This window comes from Squalius cephalus, assembly GCF_949319135.1.
Source record: "Squalius cephalus genome assembly, chromosome: 15".
NCBI classification, from domain to species: Eukaryota; Metazoa; Chordata; class Actinopteri; order Cypriniformes; family Leuciscidae; genus Squalius; species Squalius cephalus.
The window spans coordinates 21829646-21842094 of record NC_137136.1 but is presented as its reverse complement, the minus strand read 5'-3'; the positions used below and the strand labels follow the sequence as shown (position 1 = coordinate 21842094).

At 42.0% G+C, this 12449-nt stretch overlaps 1 protein-coding gene across 2 annotated transcripts in view; it reads left to right on the top strand.

Annotated features, from left to right (window-relative positions):
• Window positions 1-8014, top strand: part of c4b (complement C4B (Chido/Rodgers blood group)) — a 53598-nt gene extending 45584 nt beyond the window's left edge. Inside the window, exon 41 of one of the 2 annotated variants that reach the window (XM_079895655.1) lies at window positions 7684-8014. In XM_079895655.1, coding sequence (XP_079751781.1) covers window positions 7684-7825 — 142 coding nt within the window. In that variant the 3' untranslated portion in view covers window positions 7826-8014. Of the gene's footprint in view, window positions 1-2679; window positions 2960-7683 lie in introns of those variants that run through there. The other variant, XM_079895654.1, reaches the window with a different exon arrangement.
• The last annotated feature ends 4435 nt before the right edge of the window (window positions 8015-12449 follow it).

Below are 12449 nucleotides of genomic sequence, written 5' to 3'. Positions count from 1 at the left end.
GATGGTTTGTAGCAGCAAATACTCCAGGCACTTCATCAGGATGGGTGTGAGGGCGATGGGGCGGAAGTCATTGAGTTCTTTGGGACGTGTTTTTTTGGATACTGGAATTATTGTAGCTGTTTTCCAGAGGGTGGGGATTTTGCATTGATGGTAGATTTCACAGAAGAGTGGGTGGATTATTGAAGAGAGTTCAGTGGCACAGGCCTTAAGCACCCTTGCTGGGATCCCATCAGGCCCTGGGGCCTTGCCTGGCTTGCATCTCCTCAGTTGCCGCCTGACATCCTCCTTTGAGAAGGGGGCTGGGTCGTTTGGGTCAAGCAGGGGGAGTGCATCCAGCTGACTGCGACACTCCTCTGAGTAGTCAACTGAGTCGAACCGCTTAAAAAAGATGTTCAGCTGATATCCTTGCTCTGGTGGGATTGGTGTGCTGGGTCTGGGTGCATTTCCTGTCAGTGTTTTAGTCATCTGAAAGGCTTGTCTGGTGTTCATTGAGCTGAATTTTTGTTCCAGTTTATTCTTGTATTGTTGTTTGGCTTTGAAGACCTCATTTTTTACTGCTCTGTTTGCTGTATTAAGTGCTGTCCAGTCCTTGAGCTTGAAGGCTCTGTGTTTTTCCTTCAGGCTTTTTCTTAGCTGATGTGTGATCCATGGTTTAGAGTTGGGGTATTTTTTTATTTTCTTAACTGGTATGGTGGTCTGAATACAGAAGTTGATGTAGTCTGAGATGATGGAGACCCTGTTGTCTAATTCCCCATCAAAAATGTCCCAGTCAGTGCATGCCAGGGAGCCTTGGAGTTGCGCAATGGCGTCCTCCGTCCATTTAGGGGCGCTGTATGTCTCTGGCTTGTGTGTTTTGAGTTCCTGTTTGTATACCGGAAGTAAACAGATCATGTTGTGATCCGCAAGTCCGAGTGGAGGGTAGGAGTGTGTGCGGTACACATCGATGATGTTACCGTAGCATAAATCCAAGAAGTTATCCCTTCTGGTGGGGGTGTCAACATACTGGTGGAATGATGGCAAAACAGTGTCTAGTCTGCAGTTGTTATAATCCCCCATGATAAGCACCGGAGCCCCCGGGTACTTAGCAAGCACCAAGACAGCTCAGATGCTGTCTTGGTGTTAACGTTTGGGGGGATGTAAACACAGCTAGACACAACAGTGGGGAATTCACGGGGGAGATAGTGGGGGCGTAGTGATACAGTCAGCATCTCCAGATTGGGTGTACATATCTTTTGGTGGATTTTGATATTAGTACACCATCTGTCGTTGATGTAAAAACAGACACCTCCCCCTCGCGTTTTCCCTGTTTGAGCCGTTCTGTCCGACCTGATGATGGTGAAGCCGTCCAGGGTTACCTCGTTGTCGGAGATCGCCCCATCCAGCCAGGTTTCTGTCAAGGCGATGATGCAGATGTCTCTGAAGGCCCTTTGGCATGTAACATGTCGATTTTGTTGCGGAGGGACCGGACATTTGCCAGGATGATGGAGGGGAGAGGTGGTTTGAAGGGACGTCTTCTTATCCTGCTTCGGATTCCTCCCCGTTTGCCCCTTTCACCGACTTCTGGGTCGGAGCTCTGGGGGTACGGCCGCCATGGGCTTGATGTTACTTGGCGGAGAGTCCCGTAATGATAGCAGGTCTTCTCGGCTGTAGGTGAGTAACCCTCCATCTATCACCGGTCACACTGTGAGGCCATCGCAGATAAGCAATTGTCCTGTAAACACCAGCACAATCAATAATTTAAAAGTTTTTGCCATAGTTGACAAATCGGGGACACAAGACGAGACAAGACAAACTTTAGACAGGACTTAGACAAGTAGTGGAGCTCGGACGAGACGCATACGGAAACTGTGTTGTCGCAGCAGAGCATGCGCCAGACCTATGTGTATCTCACAATCTTGACTTTTTCCTCCGAATTCTGGGTTTGTATATTGCAATTTGGAATTTCTTACTCGCAATTGCAAGTTTTTAAAAAACAAATTGTGCGATTAAAAAGTCACAATTACCTTTTTTTTATTCCCTGATGGAAACAAGCTTCCATACAAAGTTAATATGTTAACTTAAGATATTAATGAAATGTTAAAGAGTAGCTTTTGACACATTTAAAGAATAAAATTTGATTGTATCATAGTTTCATTTTGCTTCCTAAAGATGGAAATCATGAGATTAATAGCAATTATTTTATTGTTTTGACAGTATTGTAAAATGCAATCAAATGAAGAATATGTGATTTATAAATTCTCTTTCAACTTTATTTAACTGGCAATAGTACCAAGAAAAGATATGCAATGTTTTCACTGAACAACTTAATTGTATTTTGTAAATATAACAAGTTTGGATTTTGATGGCTGCTATACACTCCAAAGAAGTTGGGACAGAGGCTAAATAAAAGTGAAAATCCATGTTAAACTCTTTTTGTCCACAAACAGTCCACAATAAGTAGGTGAATAGGTAATAGGTGAGGGTTGTCACAGAACCAGTCACACCCTCAGCACCAGTCCTCTCCGTTCCACCCACTTGTTCACAATCACCAGAATTCAACAACACCTGAACCAGCTCATCAAGGACTCTCTAAATAAGCAGTCACTCCTCTGTTCACCATTGTCTGGTCTTGTTGTTCCTACCGAGCTACTAACTGACTACCCACCTGAAATACTTACCTGTTGATCTGTTCCTCTTCAGTCTTTATTCGTTTTCAGTCATCTTCAGTCTCCAACCATCCAGTTTACTTCAGTCTTCACCTACAAAGATAAGAACTGTTATACTCTGCTGTGTTTACTGTATATCATTTAACTCAAGTCACTCATCTGCTTGCATTGCTTATTTCCTACCCATATCTGCAATAAACAACCTGTGTGGAAGTTATCTGTGTGTTGCACTCTTCTGTTTGCTGACAGAAAACCAGACCAACAATGCAACGTGGAATAGAATCAAGCAATGTCAGTAATCCACCTCTAGATCCATTTGCCGAACTGGTTCAAGCACTCCGTCAATCATTCCAACCACCGTCACCACTTTTTTACCCACTGCCTCTGCCAGTCCCATGGCCCAACCAGCGACCTACTCAGGCGAGGCTGAGGAAGGCAGCGGGTTTCTGTGACAATGCTCGTTATTCTTCGAGATTCAGCCTCAGCTCTTCCACAATGATTGAGCGAAAATTGTGTATATCATTTCCCTGCTGACAAGGCGAGCTTTGCAGTGGGCAAGATCCATCTGGGATGCTAATGGCCCCATTACCCGCTTGCTGGCGGCTTTCACCACCCAATTTCATACACTACCTGTCGTTAGCAGGAGGAACAAAACCACTTTGATCACAGCCTACCGTCAAGGTCTCATTTCCAACCTCCGTCAACAGATGGCAATCTATAATAACGTCATAGGACTTGAGTTTCATTCAGCGTTCCATCTGGATCTCCCAGGGACTCATGCATGCTCGATCAACCCACTCAGTATCCTCCGTCCACCTCACCATCTGTCGCCCCTCCAGCACCTGAACCCATGCAAGTCTACATTTTCCACCTGTCAAATGCGAAGCATCAACGAAGGATTTTTCATCTACTGTACTTATACTATGGGGCAGAAGGACATCTCTTGCCAGCGTGTCCAGTTCGACAACCATGCCCAGTGGTGAGTACTATCCAAATACCACCTTCTATTACACTCTTGACCAGAACTGATGTCATAGTGATGGCTTCCCGCCATTCTGTTTCAGCGAAAGCCCTCATTGACCCTGGATCAGCAGGCAATTTCATCTCCCTTGACTCTCTGCGCGAGCTCTACCTCCAGGAAAGACCCTGCTCACAAGTTCAAAACATCCACTTAATCCTGGGAAAGCCATTGGGCTGTGGCTACATTCAACATTGCACCCCCACTGTGACGCTCCACATCGGATGCCTCCATCAGGAGGAGATTTCAGTCATGGTGCTGGATGGTTCCACTGCTGACGTCAACCTGGGACGCCCGTAGATGCTACAACACTTTCCTTTCTTTTGCTGGAATAGTGGTGAGATTCTACAATGGAGTGATTCCTGTTTTGAGAACTGCTTACAACCTGTCAAGAAACTGTCTGTCAAACAACCCTTCACCAGAACAACTTCTTCAAAAACCATTGATGTCAACTCCACCACCATTGAGAGACCAGAAACTTCCAATCATCAGGAGATCGCCCTCGAGTACCGGGTGTTACAGGATGTCTTTAGCAAGCAGCTAGCGACCAAATTACCACCACAACGGCCATGGGATTGTGCCATCGACCGGCTGCCTGGGCCACTGTTCATCCTAAAACAGAAGGCAATGGAGGAGTACATTGAGGAGGCTCTTAAGCAAGAATTCATTTGTCAATCTTCTTTCCCTGCCACTTTGATCTTTTTCTTTTTGGGGAAAAAAGGATAGAGGCTTTGCATTGATTGCTGCACTCTCAACTCCATAAAGTACCGTTACCCTCTTCCTCTGGTCCCAACAGCCCTGGAGCAGTTACGTGGAGCTTGCATCTTCACCAAGTTGGACCTGCGGAGTGCATGCAATCTCAACAGGATACGTGAGGGTGACGAATAGAAAACTACCTTTGTTACACTATCGGGCCACTACGAGTACCTCCTGAGGGTTGTCCAACTCACCCTCCATATTCCATGGATTCATGAACAAAGTGTTCCTCCACCGCTTCATCATCATCTACATCTACATCGAAGACATTCTAATCTATCGAATCCATCTGCAAAGGGCAGTTCGGAGCAAAAGAGCCAGGTCGACATAATAATAGCTGCGAAACCCCAATACTAATCGGGACAGAAGGTCTGTCTCTCCACCAGAGACATCAGTCTTCGACTGCCCTGTCGCAAGCTAAGCCCCCGCTATGTCCACCCATCCAGAGGCAGATCAACGAAGTCACAACCGACCGAACCTTCCACCTCACTACTGTATTTCAACTTCATTCCACGTATCACTACACAAATCGTTCACTAGTCCTCGGGTCTGGTGCAGATGACGTACCTCCTCCTCCTCCAGTGGATGCAGATAAAAGACTCATCTACAAAGTCAACACCATTCTGGACTCTCGATGACGGGGCGACCACCTAAAATAGGAAAGATTTTGGGTTGCTTGTGACAACATTCTGGACCCATGACTACTGACCGACTTCCACACTAACCATCCAGCACCAAGAGGTACTGTAGATGCCATTTACTTTTCCCCTTCCACTGCGGGCATTGGGAGCTGCAAGCTCATCTCCGATGATCCAAAACACAGTGGAAATGTGTGGAAAGCTGTGTGGGAGACAATTCTAGATTTGCGCCAACTGAACCGTAAATAAAAAAAAGTTCAATTTTAAAATGTTGACTTTGAAACTAATCGTGACTTTGATCAGATCAAATCAGATCAGAGGACTGATTTGTCACAATAGACCTCAAGGACACATACTTATATGTATCCATCCTGCTTCAGCACAGGAAGTTCCTCAGGTTTGCTTTCAGGGTGAACCTTACCAGTATCGGGTTCTTCCTTCCAGCCTAGCATTGTCACCCAGCACCTTCACAAAGTGTGTGGATGCAGCTATGGTTCCGCTACGACTCCAGGTCATACTAAATTATGTCAATGATTTGGTTGATTCATGATCAATCTGAGCATATAGCGGTTCAGCATTGAGATGTTGTCCTCGCCCATATGAGGGAATTGGGGTTAAGGCTGAACGCCAAGAAAAGTATGCATTCTCCACTACAGAGGACCACTTTTTTGGGAGTGGTATGGGACTCAATGATGATGCAAGCACGTCTGTGCCATACTCCCTCACTATGAAACAGTTTCAGAGACTGTTAGATCTGATGGCAGATGTGTCCAATGTGATACCTTTTGGCTTGATATACATGAACCCTTTGCAGTGGTGGCTCAAGACCAAGGGGTTTTCCCCAAGGGGCAACCCGTTCCTCTTGATCAAGGTTACACGCAAGTGTCTTTGTACCTTAGTGATGTGGTAGAAACCTTGGTTCTTGTCTCAAGGTCCTGTGTTGGGGCACATTGTCATTGCAGAATTCTTACGACAGGCACTTCCTCATGGGCTGGGGAGAAATCCTGGGGTAAGATTCTCTCCTTTAGAGCAGTAAACAGTATATCCCTGGGCACTTAAATCAGGGTGCAGACATCCTATCAAGGCAGGGGCTGAGGCCCAGGGAATTGAGACTAACCCGAGTTGGTGGAATTAATTTGGAAGAAATTCGGCCAGGCAAAAGTGGACTTGTTTGCTTCTCAAGAAACACCACACTGTCCGCTCTGGTTCTCCCTCATGCATCCAGCCCTGCTGGGCTTCAATGCCATGGTACAGATGAGGCCGAGGCCACGTCTGTATACTTTTCCCCAGATTACTCATCACCTGGGAGTTCGAGAGAGAGTTTGCCTGGACAGCATTAGTCCACTCTTAGTAGCCATGTTCTGGCTGGCCCAAGTATGGTTCTTGGACCTAATGTCTCTCCTCGAATTCTTCTCAATGGCTCTCCATGGGAGGTTCCGTTAGAAGGGACCTTCTGTCTCAGGCAGGGGGCTCAATCCTTCACCCCTGCCCGGACTGGAAACTGTGGGTTTGGCCCCTGAGGTGGACCAGCTCCTAAATCCTGGTCTCTCAACCAAGGTTGTTGAGACCATTCTTAACTTTAGAACCCCCTCCATTAGTTAACAATATCCCTTGAAGTGGGGAGTTTTCATTTCATGGTGCAGAGGTTGTTGGATAGATCTAGTTAACTTCCCAGTTGGTTCAGTACTGGAGTTCCTTCAAGATCGATTTTTTGCAGGGCTATCCCCCTCCCCTCTAAAGGTGTGCGTGGCAGCCATAGATTCTTACCACACTTCTTTGGGTGATGAGCCATTGGCGAGAAACCCACTGGTGCCCCATTTCCTACGTGGTGCTTTGAGGCTGAGGCCTGCAAGCCATGTGAGGGTTCTGGCTTGGGGTTTGGCAGTAGTCAAATCAAGTTTATTTATATAGCGCTTTTTTTCCCCACAATATCAAAGCAGCTTCACACTATTAAATAAAAAAAAAAGAAATAAAAAAAAAAAGAATACTACTACTACTAGGCAGTAGTAGAATGTCTGTCTACAGCACCCTTTGAGCCTATAGACAGACACTTGTCAGTATGGCGGAGTGGGTATTATCATTCCTATATCATTGCTACTTCCGACAGGGAGTGCAAATTCCCTTGAAAGAGAACGTCTCAGGTTACGACTGTAACCGTGGTTCTCTGAAAAGTGAACAAGATGCTATGTCACCCTGCCATACTTCCTGTAATTGAAATTCATGCCTGCAATTGACTTGCTTCAGCCAATCAGAAGTTGATAGTGTTTGTTCTGGGTGCGCTATATAGCTTCCTGGTCGTGAAGTCACACACTACGGGCTGACGTTCCGCCATGCAAATGGACTGATTTTACACATGCTTGAAAAACAATCACACAGAGGCGTTCCCATTAGTGTGGCTACTTCCGATGCAGCGTCTCGTTCCCTTCTCAGAGAATGTAGGATCCCTTGAATAAGTTTGTTATATTTCGGGGTCCTTCGCAACAAAAACTTTGAAAACAGCTGCACTAGCATATAGAAGACCCTAAATCTAATAGACATGAACTCTCTCTCTCTCTCTCTCTCTCTCTCTCTCTCTCTCTCTCTCTCTCTCTCTCTCTCTCTCTCTCTCTCTCTCTCTCTCTCTCAGCGTGCAGTACCTGCTGGATTCAAAGACATGGGTCGAGCAGAAGCTATCAACCTCAATATGCAAAGCATCAGTCAACAGGATTTACTGCAAAGAACTGAAAGATTTTGTGAAAGAGTACCAAGTTGATGGGTGTAACGTGTAGTTTGAACTGCAATTGGGGGAATTTTTATTATTTCACATCACTACAGCAGAGGAATCTACATTTATCCTAAATTAACCATCATTTATTTTTATGCTACAAATTATGATAACTGAGAAGAACCTATAAGACATACATTTGCTTTATCTGTAATCATGTCTTAAAATAAACATGCTTACAAAACATTTAAGAGTCAGTAACTTAATCAGTAACTAAATCACATTAGAGTGCATTAGTGTCCACTCACTTTTTCAGCTGTGTTAGTTTCAGAAATATATTTTTCCATAAACTTTTCGTATAGGGCAGGGGTTTTCAAAGCATGGGGCACGTCTCCCCAGGGGGGTGCCAGAGCATGTCAGGGAAGGCACACAGAGTGGTTAAAAAAAGTCAATTAATTAATTAATGTACCCACTTAACCCCCTGGGGTCGGCCGGCGTGACCGCCTCACTTTTTTTCTTATCAGTGCGAAAGAGATTCAAATTACTAAGTCTCAAATAATTTTTGTCAGACATATAAGTGTTATATATTATTCAAAACTGTCTACTTTTAAATGTCTACTTTTATTTGTGATCACTCATAATAAAAACTAAATGTTGTGATATTCGTGAAATAAGGAAAATAAACATGATGCGCGTTCTGCCATCTCTCTCAGTGTGAAGTCCATTCTGAAACACAACGAATATGAACTGTAACTCAGTGAATACTTGCCACACAGACATGGGAGATATGTCTTTAGAAAGCTTGAATTATCTATTTCTAAATGATATAATTAATATCAAAAACAAATATTATCTAAGTAATCCGTATGAAACCAACAAGAGGTACAGTTTCTCAAGCCTCTTGCTCATTATCTTTAACGTGACCCAGAGATGGGCACTCGAGTTAGAGACTCGGACTCGAGTCACATTTTTATGGACTTCAGACTTGACTCAGACTCGACCTGAAATGACTTCAGACTCGACTGAACACAAAAAGAACTCGTGAATATTTTAAAAACGACTCAAGTCTTTAATCCTTAACTACTGATATAAAAAAAAAAGGTTTTTATTTGAATGGTTTTATAATATCTGCGTAACACATATATTTCCCTACGTGTCGCGGTAGTTCGGACCCTATATAGTCATAGAATTTGATTATGTATGTCCATGTATTGCGCGTAAACTACGAAATGTCATAATGAAAGTCCCATGAAACATGACGGGAGCAACTGTGTCATGTTCTTTCATTTGGGTTTATTAACATGTCAGATCAGCTGAATGCAAAGAATGTGGGAAAACAATTAAAGACACCGGAATGACAAATTTTATGAGACATCGCATCCACATATTATACTGTGGTGTAGCTGCATGGATCCTTTGGATTGCAAGCCTGTTTAAACATAACAAAAAATATCTAGCCTTGAAACCTAGCACTGTTTTACTTTTTTAGCAATCTTTTCATAGAATATTCAGCTTTTCTCTCACTTAATATAGGCCTATGTCTATGAGAGAGACGAGATAGAAGGATGTTAATCCATTTATTACTCAAAGCGGATATCTTAATGTATCTCAATCATTATGCGTACAGTTTTCTATTGACTTACACATTCCGGGGTTTGATATTTTCAGAAAATGACTGTTGCCAATAACAACGCTGTATAACAAACCACTACTGGCACCATCTTGCGTCCACTTAGCGATTGTGTTGAAAATAACTCTTGTTGCCAGGACGATTGTTTTATTGTATTGTAATGGATTATAAAGTAACAAGCTGGATTTACATCTTAGGACCTTTATTACAAACAAAACAGATAATAGAAAGATCATATATTTTGTCTATATAATACAAATAATAGGATTTTTGAGTATGAGGCATGAAATGTAAGGCATGAAATGACTCGAGACTTGACTCTGACTTGTGACAAAAGACTCCAGACTTGACCCTGACTCCAATGATAAAGACTTCAGCCTTGACTCGGACTCCAGCTTAAAGACTTCAGACTTGTGAAGATCTCTGATGTGACCATGTGTGCACAAGCGATTCACATGCTAATCGTCCACATGAAGGAACGCAAACCTGTAATCGCCCTCAAAATCGCCCATCACCTCAAAACAAAGCTTCAAACTTCCTCATTCCTCTACTTTTCATCGAGTTTGGAAGACACGCTGTGAGTCTACCTTGGATTTAGTTCAGAAGAAGAAGAACACGATTTGAAGATTTTTAAGGTAAGAAATGTATTCTCACTTATATTAGATAGCGTGTTATTGTTGCATAAACTTCACATTGTACTAGATAAACTGGTGCCAGACAAAAATGTATGAAATCGACAGAAACATGTTGAAATACGAACTATATGGTAGGCAACCTTTAAATGCTAAATAAATATACATGTATGACACAAGGATATTTTATGCTCAATAATATAAAACAGCATGATATAAAAGTAGGCTAGTATGAGTGTTAACACTTACATATTATAATGTTTAGACCAATGTTTACTATGAAATACTGTGTTTGTGGATATCTGCTCAAACGTAGATGTTTATAATGTGGTAACAATAATGTTTCATAGTGAGGAGTGGCTCGATCGCTTCAGTAAATGGTCTCTGTAAGCACTGTGCATTTGAAAAGCAAAACACGGCAAACATTAAGCCACAAGTTTTTAATCCAATCTCATTTCATAACGTCATAACGAATGAAAACAATTAAAGTAACATATGACAATCCATATATATTTTTCTCAAGTGCAGTGTGAAGTGTCCCTTCCTAATGATTTCAAGTTTCAGGAATGGCACAAAGGTGTGTGACTGTTCAGGTCTCTCTGTTTAGATCAGTGTGCTCAATAATGTGCCTTTTTGTCCTTCGTTAAGTATCTTTGGATTATGTTGTGTTGTAAATAAATCCAAACTATTAAAAAATCTATTATTTTAATCTCTCCACATTCTTTGTTCTAGTTCACTCACAGTCCCAGCTAATAGGGCCATTAAGGGAGGGTCTTTGTCTTCCCAGGTGTGAAACGCATCAATATTCATGATGATTCACGCCCTCCTCGCATACAGCTTTCTTACACAAAACATGTCTTACAAATTTTGTGAATGAGTGGGCAGGATGATATTCACATAGTTTTGAAGCAAATATTCTAGACTATGTGATTCAGTTTTCAAAAGTCTTGTGAACAAATAATCAGTATGGGTTTTATGGCCTTATTTCAGTGACTTAAAAACATATATTTTTTCACCATCCACGCATAAACGTAATTTTCTCAAAACTACAAACTTTTACATACATGCTGCATACATATTATTGTAGCAAAGTTTGTGCTGAATACAGTGTAATCAGACTTTAGCCATGACAATATTACAAGTAACAGAAATAAGCACAAAAATGTCAGGGCATGTCAGAACACCTCCAGGGCCCAGAAAACACCTCCGACCCAACAGTATGAATCCGCACTGTACCACCGGCATGCAATTTTTCAATTAATTAATTTATTATAAACTATATGCCGTTTGAAAGTTGAAAACCTTAAGATTCGACCTCTGAAGTCAGTTTTTCAATCTATACTATAGCGTACAGCAGAAATATTATTTTAAAAAGTAAAAGAAGCAGGTCTTTGGACAAGAAACATCATTGTTTTTTCCAATCTACTGTTTGCCATCAGATCATTTTAAACTGCTAAACTGGAAAATTTTCAGTCCAAGGACCCAGTAAGTGCAGAGAAAACCCACCCAATTATATCAGAGATGCTGGAGAGAATAGTGACTCATATCCAGAGTTTAGTAATTATTAATTTAAGAATGTATTTCACTTCAAAGCCGGACAGTTCTCGTATTCTGTGATTGTTCAAGGTTATCAAGGTACAGTGAAATGCATGAGTCGTACATTAAGCAAGCGAGAGTCTGTTATAATAAATGCACACACAAACCATATTTGCGCTCTCTGCACACTGATCGCTCTAACATCATATTTTTGCATGAATACAATGTATTCGTGTAGTCATCAAAAGTCAAAGTTTTTGTTAAAGCATTATAAGCCATAAACCAAGCCAACATGCTCAGCTACAAGGTTTTATCTGAAGCAAAAAAGTATTTGAAAATTGTACAAAAAAACAAAGGTACAAGACTGTGTAGTGAGACTTTAGTGAGAGAAAGCACTACAATTCAATGATGCACTGCAAAAATGAAATAATTTAATTAAAAATAATGATGAAATATAAAAGTATTCATTTAAAGGTGTTGATTATATATAGTATGTCTAACAATTTATTTTAAGTTTATAGAAAAATATGCACATAAATACAAATATTTAAGTATTTAGAGAGTGTAGGGAGATGACTCGATTACATCATTTTCTGTGCTTCATGGGGGCGTGCGTTCCCTGCTGAGCTCTTTTGGTATGATTTGCTCCTCATGACTCTGATTAGTGAAATTATTTGTACAGCATCATGGGTAATGTAGTTCCCATTCAATCAGTCACGTTTGACGTTACATCGGACTGACGTCATGGGGTCTGGGAGGCCAATTACCTTCAAGTGGTAAGTAAACGAGTCAATGAATATTGGCCAGTGAGATTTGCATGAAGAGTCATACCTACCCATACAGACGAGTATAAATATGACCGGCATTACTCACTTTGTTAATTTTTTGCT